Genomic DNA, 15541 nt, shown 5'->3' with positions numbered 1-15541 from the left:
ATGAATAGCACCCATCCTCCATCTTTGACCAGCTGACGGTGCCAGCGGTAGGGAGTGGGTGGGGATATGGACAGGGAAGCGAGTCTCTGAAAGTCTCCTTACTGTACCTGGCAAAGTAATCGTTGAGTCATTGGTATTGATCAACAACCCTATCAAACCCTGCAGATATATAGTGGTCATTTTGGACTATGGGGCAGTAAAAATCTTAATGCATCTTTAAGTCACTCCAGATAGGATGTGCTTGTTAAAATGCCAAAATGTAAAAGTTACAGCCTGCACAGACTGGCGCGCTACAACAGGGAAAGAAACTACATATCTGGGGGTTTTTTTGAGAGGTCAAAAAAAAAAACAAAAAAAACAGTATCATGAGAACAACTAATCACACACGCCTACGATCAGGATTTGCATATTGAACCTTGCTTTCCATCTCCATGAGGTATAACGATTCAAATTCCGCTGACCTGGTGTTTGAACATCTACAACTACAACCATGAATCCTGCATGAAGAAGAATACAACTCCTGACATTAGTCGCCTAGCTTAATGCACACAATTTTAGCTTTGATTTCCTGTGGGATGTTTTGCCTGTATCCTCCTTTACAGAACACACTGCTTATTATTCATACATTTAAATACATTCGCACAAGGGACCTGCACACAGCACAAGCACAATATAACTGAATATAAACTAAAGAGAATTGGAGACTGCTGGAAGATAAATGCCCTTCTCAATGACAGTTTGATGGCAATTGCTTAGACAAGGGAGAGTTTTCTTCATTTACTTCCATCATCCTGATTGTCCAGACCTGACCTGTCCTGACCTCAGATAATTATTATGCATTGTGAAAGACATCCTCAATCTCACTGCTGATAAAGGTTAAAAAAAGACAATTACAGTGTTACAGACCAGGTTGTGTTGTATCACAGGTGAACTGAAATGGATACCAGTAAGATATTCCATGGTACTAATGAGTACCAGGGGATATCTTACTTGACGAGGTCTCAGGCAGGTCCACCGCACTGCTGCACAGTCCAGCAGGAGCAGTGATGGTGTGTGCAGGGTGGGGTGGGGGGCGGAGAGAGGAGAAAGCAGCTCGAGAGAGCAGCCCAAGAGAACCCCGAGGGGGCTGGACGCCATGAGACGTGGCCGTGCGGAGCGCCAGCAGCAGTGTGTGGGTTGTAGAGGGGACAGACCCAGACCCAATCATTCCACCATACAGTCACCATATGGCCCTGGTTTCCCAGGAATTCCTGCCAGCCAGGGGAGAGAGAGCCAGCTCATGTGTGACGGAAAGATCATGTGTTTGAGAGCATGACAGTGGATGTGTTTGTGAAAGAAAGCAAAAGGGGGAAGAGGAGAAAGACTGTACGAAGGTGTGTGTGTTCAGAGAGAGAGATAAAAGAGAGGAGGTAAAGAGCCAGACAGTGTATGTGGGTTCACAACAGTGGGCAGACGTGAGAGACATGCACAAGTGACGCACAAATTTGGGGGGATGCGAGTCTGTTTGCATCAAAGATTCAAAATTCAGAGGTAAGCACAAGAAAGCTTAAAAAGACTCTGTATGCGTGAAACTTATAGTTTTTTATTATTAATACTCAACACTTCATTTTGTTCATCATGTACAAAGAGAAAGAATAGTCTTATTTGAGCACTTATAATTGTAGATATCAGTATTATCCTTATTAGAAGTACCTTAATGATGCTTTTTTGCAATTTTGTCATGACGTGGTTAATTTTGTTATTGAGATTACTTCGATCGTTTCCATACAAAAAAAAGAAGGTAAATGTTTTCCCCAATATTCAGTATTTACACAACCTGTACAATTATTTGTTTTTGTGTGGTTTTCTGTCTGTATGGTGTAAAAATTTTGGTATTATTTCAAAGAAAAGGGCCACAAAAAGAGAAAAGAATGGCCAAGAATAATATTATGTATATCATTATGTATACAGTTGATACTATTCATATGTTACATTTTTGTCAGCCCACAGTAAATTTTAATCAGGCTGTGTAGTTCCAGTGAAGATGTGTTTTCCTAAACCTGTTCACCTTGTGAAATACATTTAGGAGCAACCCCTTATGTCATGCTATCATCAATTCATCCAGGGAAAGCAATCGGCTCTCGAGTTGTGAATGGTAAAGATGGAAAACAGAAATATTAACAAACAAGCAAACAAAACTGTATACAATTTAATAAAAAAATTTGTATGCATCAATATAAAGCAATATCAATCCATATTAATACACGTACACACAGAAAGAACTTTAAAGTTATTAGTAAACAGGTTCAGTAATGAATTAGGGTGAACGGGAAAGTAATACGCTGCTAAATTACATGGACCTTCACAATAAATCAATCATATTCACAGGTACACACGTTTTCACAAGTCAGTTTAACCGGTACATCGATCCCTGCAGCTGACCATGTCCTGCTGTTATTTGGTCCCATGTGTCAGTACTCCTGACAGAAAAACACCCGACAGCTGAGGTGGTATTTACATCCTCCACCTTCAGGATGTTCCAGCCCACTAACTTGCCACAGCCATTTCTTGTGTTGTTAAAAAAAAAAAAAGTGACACAGTGTTTTGCTCTACATGAAACCATTTGAACAAATGTGTTGTGGCATGCTCATGTGCAGAGAAGGGAGGCTGGGACCAATTTGCCCTTAAGGGAAATAAAGCCCTGCTTACTCTGCATCGCTGGCCGACCTGCGCACGCTGGCTGCAGAGCAGAGCAGCTGGAGGTGGTAAAGGCCTGATGATAGCATGTTTACCACAGTGTCAGGTGCACCTCGACTTCCCAACCAGTAGCCGTAAACTGGCCCTAGCTAGCCTTCCAGTGCGAGAAAAAACACAAGAGGAACTGATGTATTGGCACATACAGTGTACACTAAGAGCATTTTCTGTTTGGTCATGCTGTTTATTGCAAATTAGGGGAATAAACTTGGTGGCTTGTATGAAAAATATGCAAACCTAACAGAGTTTATGTGCACACGGATACATTTTTCACTTTTCAATCAACCCTCTAGACATGAAAGCAGTTGAGAAGAAAAACAGAAGAGAGATGAATTTCTTCTCTCAGGGCTGGGGAGAAGATTATAGAGACTTATTGGAATCAGTACCACACAGAAGAAGAGCAGGGGAAATAATTCCTGACTGCACGCGGACAAAATTGCATATGTACACAACAAATTACAAATTATACTTCTCGTCTCATACAGAGAAACAAGCGGTGCACAAAGCTGCACAAAATGAATTAGAATCCAAAGCGTTAAAGTGTTTTCAGCTGTCAAATAACGCAGTTTAGTAATATGTTAGTTAAAATACAGCAACAACCGTTGATTCCCCCGAAGCGAAACTCCACATAAAATGAAACATGACAGAACAAATGTTTCACCTTTTAATAAGGGGTTGCACAAATGCATTTCAGCTTCAAATGGATTCTCAATAAGATGAAACTACACTCGTTCTTACGCTGAAATCCTCAGCGATATTAACAACATCAGCACTGGGAGATCTCCAGTGTGCTTCTGTGTGTGTGTACATGTGTTTATATGTGTGTGCATTTTCATATATATATATATATATTCCTCCTTTACCACAGTGATGTCTATCCCAAACATAGAGAGGGAAGAGGATAGGCCGGGCCGACGATGGCTCTGAAATTCTGTGTGCAATCACCATTAGAGCCCAGGTCAAAAAAAATAAAATGAAATAAAAAAATTTAAATAAAAAAAAAAATACGGGCAACAAAAACACAAATGTCTTGTAAGTTTTTAACAAGGATTGCTGCTTAAAAATGAAGGATCACGATATACTGCCTCTATATGCAAATATCATCTATGTATACATGGAATATTGTATTACATAAATGTGTAGATAATTGAATTTATCTCAAAAAGCATGAAGAATAGCTTACCTTAAAAAGAGAGAATCTAACACAATTCAAGGGAAACTTAGCAAAGACTCCTAAAACTAAACTTTCCCCTTTTATCACCAAACGTCTACACCTACAATAAATTATCCTCAATTTCCAACACTTTTGTCAAAATAAGAAAAAAGCATAATTCTTAACATAATCAGTATACTGATTGGTAAACTATCATAATTAAGTAAACATGAGATTCAAAGAAAAAAGAGGTTCAATTATATCACTAATGATTAGTAATATTTGTGTCTTAACTATATTTTGCATATTTTTGTTCGTGTTTTTTTCTTTTTATGAATTTTTATTATTGTTTTGTTTATTTCTTAAATTGCTGTAAAACATATTGAAAGTTACATCCTGCCTGTCTGTTTACTGTACAAAGTGAAAAGAGTTTTAAATATATTATTTACAAGGTAAAGATTTAACATACTAATGCTGACACTGATTGATGCTCACTCTTCCTTTCTGTTCCTTCCTATTTCCTCGTCATTTCCCCGTTGTCCTGACTCCGTCTTATACCTTCTTGCTGATAATGGTTGACCTGAACTTTCAAAAATGTGTGCGTATAAAAATTCCAGAGATCCCAATGTAGGGGTGGGGGGTGGTGTGTGGGTGGGGCTGGGTGGGGGGGGGGGGGGGTGAATCTGCTTGATTTAAGGCTAACTCGATCAGTCTCACTTTGACAGTGTTAACAGAGGCTGTTGAATTTATGAATAGTTATCAGCAGGTTAGTGGGGGGAAAAAAACAGCAGTTATCATTCAATCTTGATTTGCCTCCCTACACACGCACGCACGCACACACACACACACACACACACACACACACGGCAACCCATTACATTGGTGCATTTAGATCAGGGTATAAGATCGAAGTACGCACTGACAAAGATGACACTCTACACACTCCAGCAGCTCCAATCTCAGACCAGCACTCCTGCGCAATCTCCTGCAGCCCTTGAACTTGTGACACCGCCAGCTAATCGAAGATCAAACCTTTAAATAACTAATAGAGGCTTCCTTATCCTATACAGTAAGATGATGAGTCATCATCAGACAGCTCGGGGTGGGGGGGCGGGGGGGTGATGGGATGATAAGGCATGTCTACTGAGTGCCTGAACCTACACTGAGTAAAAGGTCCTGTGCAATAAACGAGGCCTCTCCAGCTAAAAAGACTATCTACATTAGTCAAAGTAAAAAGCCTGAAAGCTTTCGCGAGATGGCCGCCTTCCCGACACCTCAGTCAGTGTTCAAGAGGCCTCTCTCAAATAGACATCCTCCTCAGCTCAAGCTTTTAATCAGCATCATTGTCATGGGGCAACAACACTTCTCTTACACATTTTTGTGGCATTTCGCCTACGTAAACGACAGTGCATATATTGTCCGAACAAAGCTCTTTGTGTGCGCCTCTCAGACTGCTTCCGTGAGTGAAAAGTAATGCCTTCTACGAGATGCTAGTAAGAGGCCGAAAAAAGTAAGTGCCTGGTGACTGTTGTTATGTAACCTGAATAAAACAAGTGGTCTAAAGGCTGCCGTGTTGCGAAGTGAGACCCATCGGTCTATACTTGACAGTGGGACATCCTGAATACAACTGCTTCATAAAGCACTGCCCATACTTGACATAAGAAATTATTTTACGAAGTTATAAAACATCTCCAACGACGTCTTGTATCTGAACCATCAGCCGCAGCATCTCAAGCCTGCTGTAAATGTTTACTGCAGTTTTGGCTCATAAACGTGAAGAGACCGCCGCAGCAGCCTAAAAGCACGCTGGTCCGTCCTGGTGCTGCTGCTGCACTGAGGGCCGCATGTGAACTGGAGGACACATCCACTGGAGACCATTAAGGCACGTCCTTCCTCTCAGTATCTTCAGCCTCTGACGAAACGTGTTGTTCACAGTAACACAAGTTCAGACCGACAAAAAAAAACTGTATGTGTTTAAGTGTGTGTGTGTGTGTGTGTGTGTGCACTTGATTTGTAATGTCTTGAAAGGTCAAGTAAGGATCTGTCAGCTCTAAATGCGTCTTCGAGATCCGGTTTTTCGGCGAGGAGCAAATAAAATGAATGAGCATGGAGTAAAATATTCTACAGAAAACAGAAAAAAAAAAGGTTGAGGACTCAGTCTTTCTGGCATGATGGTTGAACTAAGAACAACCTTCCTGCTGCCACCAGGGGCAGATTGGATACAACTACAGATACTAAAACAGCAGTGAAATATTCTACCAACAGAACATAAAACAAGAAAAACTTAGTGATATCATAAGCTGTGTTATCATAATCAATACTAACATCTTTGTTATTCACAATGTTATCAATATTATTGTTGTTCTTATACCCTGTTTTTTCTATAAGAATATCTTATTATCATTCGTGATTGTATTTCTCATAGCAAACAAGATCGGCTCTTTTGGCGTCAGGGATGAGGAGGAGGAGCGGGAGGGGGCTGAGAGAAAAGAGGAGAGAGGCAGAACAGAGGAGTGGGACGAGTGCAGGACGGAGAGAGAGAGATGGACAGGCCAGGCTGTCTCCTTCCACAGAGAGAGAGAGAGAGAGAGAGAGAGAGAGGGAGGGAGAGAGAGAGAAACAGAGAGAAGCACTAGTCATCGCCTGTGTCGCGGCTCTGGTAAACGTGACAATGTCTCCTTTCTGTGGTGACACAGGGGCAGATGGGCAGTTCGCTTCTCTCTCCGCTCTCGCAGTCTTTCCTCATAAGCGCTCAGCGGGAGCTCTCAGACAGCCATCAAATCGCACCAGGCTCACACGTCCAATATCAAACTAAGATGAGGTGTCGTCTCTTTGCGATAATAATCGAGTACATTGACTTCTGCCTCACTGGTGGATGAAACGATGGACTTGAGTTGAGTGCGTTTTGTGAGGTTGAGGGGAATGTTAATTGACTGTGTTTGAGTAGCTTTGGCCATTTCTGAGAGAGGGTTAACATCCCCACACCTCCTCAGGGTGTCATGATTTTTTTTTTTACCCAGATCTTCCTTCAAAAATCAAGACCTTTTCCATTTTCCCCTTAATCTCATTTTTTTTTTCCTATTTCACAGTCTTTACCTTTCAGTCTTTTCCTACTCTGTCTCTCATCAGTGGGCTAGGTTTGCAGTGTGTGGACAGCGTCTTTAAAATCATCCCTGATCTCCTAACACTGCATGCCTCTATTCCTCTCCTCCTTGTCCCTTGCCATAGTCCGCTCCTCCTCCCCCTTTTTCTCTCACACGTCAGACTCAATGCTGGAGAGTTTCTCGTACACATGGCCATTGCTTCCGTTGAAGGGACGTGGGGGGCCGACCCCCAGCATGGAGCCGTGGTGGTTCATTCCACCGAGGCTGAGCTCTTTTGGGAACCGGGGGGCTACATTGGACATCACCCCGGCCGTGGCAGACGCAGGCAGGTATGATGTCGTGCTCATCTGGCCCCTGAAGTCACTTCGGCTGTTTTTGGCAACTTGTTGCTGCTGCTGTTGCTTTTTCATGTAATATTGTTTGGCTCCATGCATCAGACACTGGTCATCCCCAAAGGTGGGTATAAAGGGGTTTTGGTTTACCCGGTCGGGGTAAAGAGATTTGGATAAAGAGAACGCTGCCCCACCTCCTCCTTCCATCAAAGACCTATCCCTGTCTCTCATGTCTCTCTCTCCGATGGAGCGGCGGTGGAGGCCCTCTCCGCCTCTGAACAGGCCGAACGGTGAGCCCGGTCCTTTCCGACCCTCACCTCCGTAAAACAACGGGTCCCTGTCTCTTTCCCTTTCTCTCTCCGAGCCTCCGTGACGCTCAAATATGTGTGCGAAGGGGCTGGTGCCCTCCATGTAGCGTTCTTTCTCCTTCAAGCTAACACTCCTGGGTGGGGGCAGCATCCCTCCCATACCTGCGCCGCTCATCCCTCCGCCTCCTCCTAGGCCCCCCATCAAACTTCCCATCCCACCCGACTCCTCTTTCTGAAGGTCGACAAATGTGTCATATGAGTGCTGCCGCCTAAGTGGCTTTCCAAATCCTCCACTCTTCCTCCTCTGCTGGGCCTGAGATTGAGACTGAGGGCCTGCGCCCATACCTCCCCCCCCTCCCCCACCTTTGCCTCCCCCCATCTGTTCCAAGAGGTGGTTGTTGTCCTCGCTGATATCATAGAGGTTTCCTGTCTTTTTACAGCCCTCGCAGCGCATGCAGGTTGCAGAGCTGGGGCGGCTGTTTCCTCCACCTCCTGAGGACCCGCAGCTCATACCACCACCATACCCACCTCCGTGCATGGACATTGGCTTGCCCCCTCCTCCTCCGCTAGCCCGACAGTTCCTGCACTCCCACTCTCCCCCTGCCAAACCAGATCCTCCCCCGCTCTTTGAATCTGACTTTTTAGGTTTGCTCTTAAGAAAGTCATCCACTGGAACCAGGGAGGTGCAGGCCCCCACACCCCCATCTCTATTTCCAGGGCCTTCTGTCAGGTCCACATGCTCCCACTGAGGGACGCCCTCTTTGGGCCGAAACTGGTCCAAATAAAAATCCCTAACACTCTCCTTTTCTCTGAAGAGATAAGAGTTCCCATCATTGTTTCCTCCTCCACCTCCTCCTCCTCCTCCTCTCTTGCGTTCTGCGGGCAAAAGTGGCGGAGAGGTAGAGCGGTGGCTGTGGTAGTGGTGGCTGATGTGGTAGGGTTTCCTCCTGTAGCCCAGCTCAATCTCGTCCAGCTCCCGTCTGGACTTGGCAGAGGCCGGCCTCTTTTTCAGGCTATCGCGGTATTGTTTACGCTTCTTGGCATTGCCCTCCAGGTTTCCGTAAGTTACAGTGTGCGTGGAAATGTCCGAGACATCCGAGCGTATATTCCCATCGTCATCTCCTCTCCCTCCACAATAGCTATGCCCAGGGATGTAAGTGGAACTGGAGGCACCTCCTTTAAAGGAGAACTTCCCATACAGGTCTGGTAGGCCTCCCTTGAAGCCCTGGCCTGAGGGAGGAGTCTGCCCAGAGAGCAGGTCAAACTTGCTCATGTTCCTGTGGGTCAATGCTGAGCAGGGCTGGGTGGTGAAAATAGGAGCCACCCCTCCACCCAGGCTGTCACAGTCAAACATGCCGCCCTCCAGAGAACTAGCGCTGCCCAAACTATGGGGCCTGTTAGGAGGAGGCCCAGTGAGCCCTAGCGTTGAGCCGTGGTGGTGCAGGTAGTGGTCCTGGTACAGATTACTGTCCTTCAGGTGGAGGTTACCAAACGTCCTCTCCACCTCACTGATGTAGTCGCTGAACATGTTGTCTTCCGGTAGGTAAGGAGGCTTGCAGTCCGAGTGGCCTGCCAAGCTGCGCCTGTGTTCAGAGATGTCGTAAACAGAGGATTCACGACGGATGAAGTCCAGAGCGCTGTGTGGTGAGCCGTTCACCCCTGACAGGGAGGCCATGTTCTTGGCGGTGCGTAAGAGGCGCATAATGTTGGAATGCGTGTTGTTCATGGTGGCTGATGGGGAGTTCAGCGCCGAGCTGCTTTTCTCCTCAATCTGCACCCCGTGGATGCAGCTGTAGATGCCCTGTGTGGGGGAAAACACAGGCAGGAGGCAGCATTAAAGAGCGAACACTGTAAACTGGTGGCAAGTTAAACTATTATTATTCACTATTATTGTATTTTAATTTGACAAAAACAGAAGACATGCATTCATGCTGCGCCCCGCCCTGATCACCCTGCATTTTGAACCTAGATGAGGTAAAGTGAGAGCAGCTCTTTTTGCTGATGCTGTCAATACCTTTCCCAATAACTACAGCACACAGTGCGTAAAAACAGATGTGCGTGTAATTTATAGACAGTTATGTAATATATTAGTCAGTGCGAGATGAGGTGAGACAGTGCAAACGAGCATACAGCATGAAGATTCAGAGAGGTTAGTGTAGCTGGATGGTGGATGATTGATAAAGGCAAAGAGGCTGTAAAAACCCCCCGAGCCCCATTGGTCAATACCTTTAATCAATGTGATTAGAATTCAGCTGAACAATATCCTCCGGCAGTTATTAAACACCTCAGTACCACCACCCCTTGGTGCCACCGGCCACAACACAATCCCCTCCGAAGAGAAAGGCCAAGCCAAGGAGACACAAGCTGAGCATTACAGTGACAGAAAGATAAACTGCCCCATTTGCATTCAGCGATGTACGATACAATATTCAGATAAAAATGGATGTACGGGGGAGAGCAAACCAGGCATGACAGATGGGGACGGTAAAGGATCAGATCAATTCCAAACAATGATTTTACTCAGTTTTTCTGGACGCCTGTAGATGGATGTGGAAATAAAGGGACGCTTTCCACCGTTAAAGATCAAAGATCAGCTGACCTCTTTCCTGCTCGCCACTGCAGAGGTCAGGACTCTGCCAAGAGGTCAGGGGTCAGCTGCTGTCAAATCTTCTCTGCTGTTAAGCTATGACTCTTCCACCATCTCCTCCCTTTGTCCACTAATATGACTCGTTGACCCTTGGTTCTCCTTTCCCTAGCCACCCGTTGCTGGTAGTTAATTAGCTACATGGACAGTGACTGCATTGCAGCAAAAAGGTCTTCATCCCTCACTCCGGTTTTATAGATAATGTTATTACTTCTTTCAATTTCACAGTCTGTTAACAGACAAGTATGTAAAGCTTGACAGTGGCTAAAAGCAATAGAGGTTAACAGAAATACAAAATGACTCAACAGTATTCGAGAACTATGGGATTTGGATGGGAATCTTGAGGCAGAGGACGAATGTATACTCCCACCTGCGTGATACTTCAGGGGTTTTTTTTTTCCCCCACTTAGAACCATCTTTCAATGTTTATCTGGTCCTTATCTGCCTTAACTGTGTTCCTTTTTTCATCTGCCTGTTTATATAATTTTTCATCACTTCATCGCTTTTGTTTTTCTTCTTTTGTTGTCTGGATTAGACCCAACCTGTTGCTGAATCTGTCACTGATCCTCCCTCCCGTGGATTCCACCAGCATCCAGCTTAATCTCAGGGTGATCTTTCCTCATTAGGTTTTCACCTTTAAAGACCCCAAGACTGTGATGTATTGAGCAATGATAGCGTCGGAGGGCGAGGTCAGAATCAACATCCGTGCCGTTTTTAAGCACCTTCTCTCAAACACAGACGCACACAAGACGCACACTCACACACAGACACACAAACAAGCAACAGCTTGACCGGGAGCAACAAGGTAATACTGTAGTGCATCAAATCTTGGACATTTAACAAAGCGATTGCTGCTTCGTATTCAGCAGCAGATTTTGTCTACTCCACATGCCCACATAATGTAACAGTTGGCAGATTGCTGCCGGCCCCTTGCTACAGTAGCTGATTATTTGGGTTTAATGTGTGAATAGCAATAACTGTGGCCTGAGGGTTCCTAAGAATTTTCAATTCACCAGGGGATCACAGCAAAATCTATAAGTGATTACACTGGTACAGAGAGGCAGGAAATCAACAAATAACTAGCTGGCCCCCTATGTATGATTGCATATAGAGTGCCTATTCTACATGCAGCAGCTCATAATTTAATACTGACTGTGTGCGGCGTAAGTATAAGGTGCTAAATGCAAATGAACATAGCCATGATGTGATGTGAGGGCTGTGAAAAGACGGGTGATTAAACCTCTAATACATTTACTGTTCTAAAGTCATTAGAGGCTTTTTAAATCGATATAATTAATTAGTTTCAGTGTTGCAGGTGGGACCTGGAGGAGCAGGTATCCAGGGGAGAGCCGCTCACAAAGCTGCCGAGCCCCTCCGAGGGAGGCAACGTTAACCGACCGTGAAGCCATGACTGAGGCCACGTGACTCACGCCAGCCGTGACAGATGTCTCATTTTTTACACTGCAGAGCTTAAATGTTAATTGCGGCAATAACAATAAAGTTTATTGGATTACGCTGTGAAATTAAAAAAGCGGAATCAATCTGAGTGGCAGCACAAGAACGAAACAAGAAAAGGAAGAAATGGCCGAGGCTGGAGAGAAAACACTCGAGTAAATGAGGAGACGACAATGTGACGCCGTGGCCGAGGATTGTGGAAAGATAATAAACGATAATTTCCACTGTTGTTGTTTTGTAATGCCCCAGCTCTGTGTTACATATGCAAATGAACCCCCTCAATGAATATTCCCCCTGAATATTTTAATATACTGAATCATTTGGCTTTATTTGTGGACACACAGTGTTCATTTATGTTGTCACATTGTAGCAAAGACAGAGCTAATTTCTGTAAATGAGAGCAATCATTGAATGTTATACAAAGCATAATTGCTCCCAGATCCAGTTCCCATACAAATTATAATGGTGTAATAATCAAAAACAACACCAAGCAGCCTGTCTTTGGAAATGAGTAGTCAAGTGACATTTTAGCAACTGGTATTTTATGCTCCTTCTACACAAACAGACACACAGACACGCACACACAACCATAAACAAGGCGACAGCAACAACATAAAATTAATACCATACAAAATAATCAAAGTTGGGCACTGGAGCGTAATATTAGAGCAGAGAGGGGAAAATGTTATGTTGGTTTTTTTTTTTTTTCTGTAGCTTTGCTTTCTTGGCACAAGCAGCCCACGGCACCACAGTAGCATATCAAATGGAGGGAGAGAGCAGCAGTGTGTGGCTCTCTGCTGTAAATTAGCCACGTGGTTTAGCCTGCAGCAGTTCACCTTCAGAGGCACACAGTGAATTACACCGGAGCCATGTCAAAACAATTGGAATGCAAATCAAATACCTCAGGGGTGACTTTGGTCTCCTGGGATCCAGTAATCTACCCTCTCCGGTTCTGTGGCTGATTTTAGTTGAGTGAAATATTGATTTCGGCTCAACATTTTGTAAATATTTACCTCATGGACGTTAGACAGGCCCATGTGCCAAAACAAAAGGAGAAAGCTCCGATATCTGTTTATCCTTTGGAAGCGAGAATGTGGTTTGGTTTGTCATGTAGGATACATTTCCATTCACAATTTTAGCTTGTGGAGCCTCAAGGAGTACAGCACTTTCATTTGAGAGCCATTAGAGACAGTAAAGCTGATGATGTAGGGATGAATGAAAAAACAGTGAAGGTGCCTTTACAGACAAGGAGGATTCAGTGATGCAGAGTTTAATTGGAGAATTATAACCTATTTGGATGTTTTGTACAGCCCTACTTTCCTGTCTTCCCCAGTGAGAAAAAAAAAGCAAACAACCCAAAGTTAATGATATCAGGAAAACCATCTTTTAAAGCACGAGTGAGGTGTTTGGAGTATTTTTTATTCATGCCTGTCAGAGTGTTGACAATAATAATCAGGATTTCTTTTCAGCTGTCTGAACAGTGTATTTTACCACAAAACAGCAACTCGGGATGTGTGAGCAAATTTTCAAAGGCAGGATTTCTTCATCTGCTGCTCCAAGCGATTTAAACATGTCGAAAACACAACCGAACCCCACTGTAAGTCGCACTTTTGCCAAAGAATCGAAACTTTCTGGAACTTATCACCTTTGGTTTTAACCTTGGCAAAGATGGTAGAGGAGCTGCTGGAGGCTGTATGGAAGTTTGCATGGAAGCTGTGGTTTATTTGCCACAGCACAATTTGTGCGCAAGGTAGCAAAGTGTGATATTACAGGGCTTATGCTTGATTTTGATGCTTGGAAACACGAGCAAGGTGTGAAATGTATCAGCTCCAGACTGCTGAATCCGTCAATGAGAATATAAAGCACAAACCATAGCAAGCTGATGAAGATTTCTCTCATTTCAACAGTGGTACAGTGGTTACTTAATGCATTTCATACACATCGATACATCCGCTTTAATTATGATCAAAAACTGTATCTTCTTGTTTCTCACCCTGCTGATGGAGAAGACGAAGCCGGGCCGGCCGGAGCAGACGCCCATGAAGCAGAAGCGAAGCTGCCAGTAGAACCAGTGTTCACAGATAAATGTGATGAGCGACAGAGCCATGGCGGCACCGAGCATGTAGAAGACGCCGGCCATGTTGTCCACGTCCAGCTGGCTGGACATCACCTCGTTCTTCTCGTGGTGGCAGATCCCCGTCAGCCACAGGGACTCCAGCTCCTCCATCTCACCTGGATGGAGGAAATTTAAGAACATGCAGGGGGGGAGGTAGGCAGGAGAGAGGAAGGTGAAGAGAGAGGACGAAGGGAGAAACAGATGGTATGGAGAGCAAAGAAGACAGGGAGAGGTGGATGAGAGGGCAGGATGGAGGGATGGTAAAGAGGTGGAGGGAGTGGAAGCAAGGAAAAAATTGGACAGAAGATGAACAGAAGAAGAAAAGGAGACGAGACAGTGGATAGGGACACGATGATGACATGTGGAGAAGCATTTTTATTATTTATATGGGAATTGAAATAAAGGCAGGGGTGTGAAAAAAGTGGGAAGAATGTAAAATATAAAGTAGAAAGGAGGATATGATGTAATAACAGGATGGGTATTGGAGGACATGAGGGATGGAGAGATGATGCAACAAGAGAGGAGGGGAGATGGCGGGCAGGCAGGGGAGAAGGAGGGGACAGAGTAGTTAGAAGTGAAATAGAGCTCTGAATTTTGCAGTAGGTTTCATAGCCCACAGAGAAAAAGTAACACACACACGCCGCTGGTCACATGCTAATTTCACTGATCTGATTTATTCTCATTTCTGCTAATAATTGTGTATCTGTGTAGGTTTTTAAAAACAAGCATGTAAATAAAATGTATGCATCTATGCAAAAGGTAAAAAAAAAAAAAAAAAACACAAGTGTTTGCATATGTATGCATGTGCATGTACGTGTGTTTGTGTGTGTGTGTGTTCGTGCGGCTGCCCATGTGTTTGATGCTGGTCCCTGAGCTTCTGGTCTCTTTGTGGGTCACCTTCTGTTTCATCACGAGCTGTTCTCTATCAAAGGCGACTGTGGCAGGACAGGCGTCGGTTAATTAATCATACATTCAGCCGCTGTTGCTGCACGTCAGCGCGACTCTTGCACCGGAGCACCGGCTGGCCTCTGAGCAACAACATGGAGCTCCACCGCATACAAACACTCAGGCAGAGGCGCCGCACATGCATATGCATGCTGGCAAAAATATACAGTTGCACAGTAGCTTCTAGTTAAGAGGCTGATAAACGGTAACTGCAACCATCTTGTAGCCATTTTAAATGTTAAGATGCCAGTAAATGTCAATGCAAACATTTCAGGCAGCAGGGGGGCTAACAAAGTTGTAGTAGTAGTAGAATTTTTCCAGAGCAACCACATAATGTTTTAGGCACCGATGAGTTTTTTTCTATAGTACATGCACACATTTCCTACAAAGTCAGAAATACAAAAACGTAGTCTCAACCACATTTCAATGCCAGTAGGCCTTTTACACACCAAATATTTAACTTGTCATAGTAATAATGTTAATTGTGGCTCAGTTCTCCAAACTTTAAACTGAAGCAGCTAAATGGAATTCAGCTCTGTAACAAGTGAGCAAGCCATCACAAGTGTTATGTGTAGTACAGATGAGTTTTCAGGAATTTAAACAAAATGAGATAAAACTACTATTACAACTTTGTGACCTTAAAGCAATAGCCTGACATTTGAAATGCCTTTATTTTCATGTCTGCACGCTAAACATGATGCTACAGTTAGCAGCTGTGTGGAGAAACAGCTAACCTGGAGAAGTACACCTT

General features: G+C 44.2%; 1 protein-coding gene across 1 annotated transcript in view; it reads right to left on the bottom strand.

The window, feature by feature from the left end:
* Positions 1–7139: 7139 nt before the first annotated feature.
* Positions 7140–15541, bottom strand: part of LOC121198483 (glutamate receptor ionotropic, NMDA 2B) — a 76962-nt gene continuing 68560 nt past the window's right edge. The window contains exons 13-14 of the mRNA XM_041062666.1: positions 13723–13961; positions 7140–9431 (exon numbers count right to left, since the gene is read on the bottom strand). Of these exons, the coding sequence (XP_040918600.1) occupies positions 7140–9431; positions 13723–13961 (2531 nt within the window). The remainder of the gene's footprint in view (positions 9432–13722; positions 13962–15541) is intronic.

The sequence above is a fragment of the Toxotes jaculatrix genome, chromosome 18, assembly GCF_017976425.1.
Source record: "Toxotes jaculatrix isolate fToxJac2 chromosome 18, fToxJac2.pri, whole genome shotgun sequence".
Taxonomy (NCBI): domain Eukaryota; kingdom Metazoa; phylum Chordata; class Actinopteri; family Toxotidae; genus Toxotes; species Toxotes jaculatrix.
The sequence above is the reverse complement of the archived record's forward strand: the minus strand, read 5'-3'. Positions and strand labels throughout refer to the sequence as shown.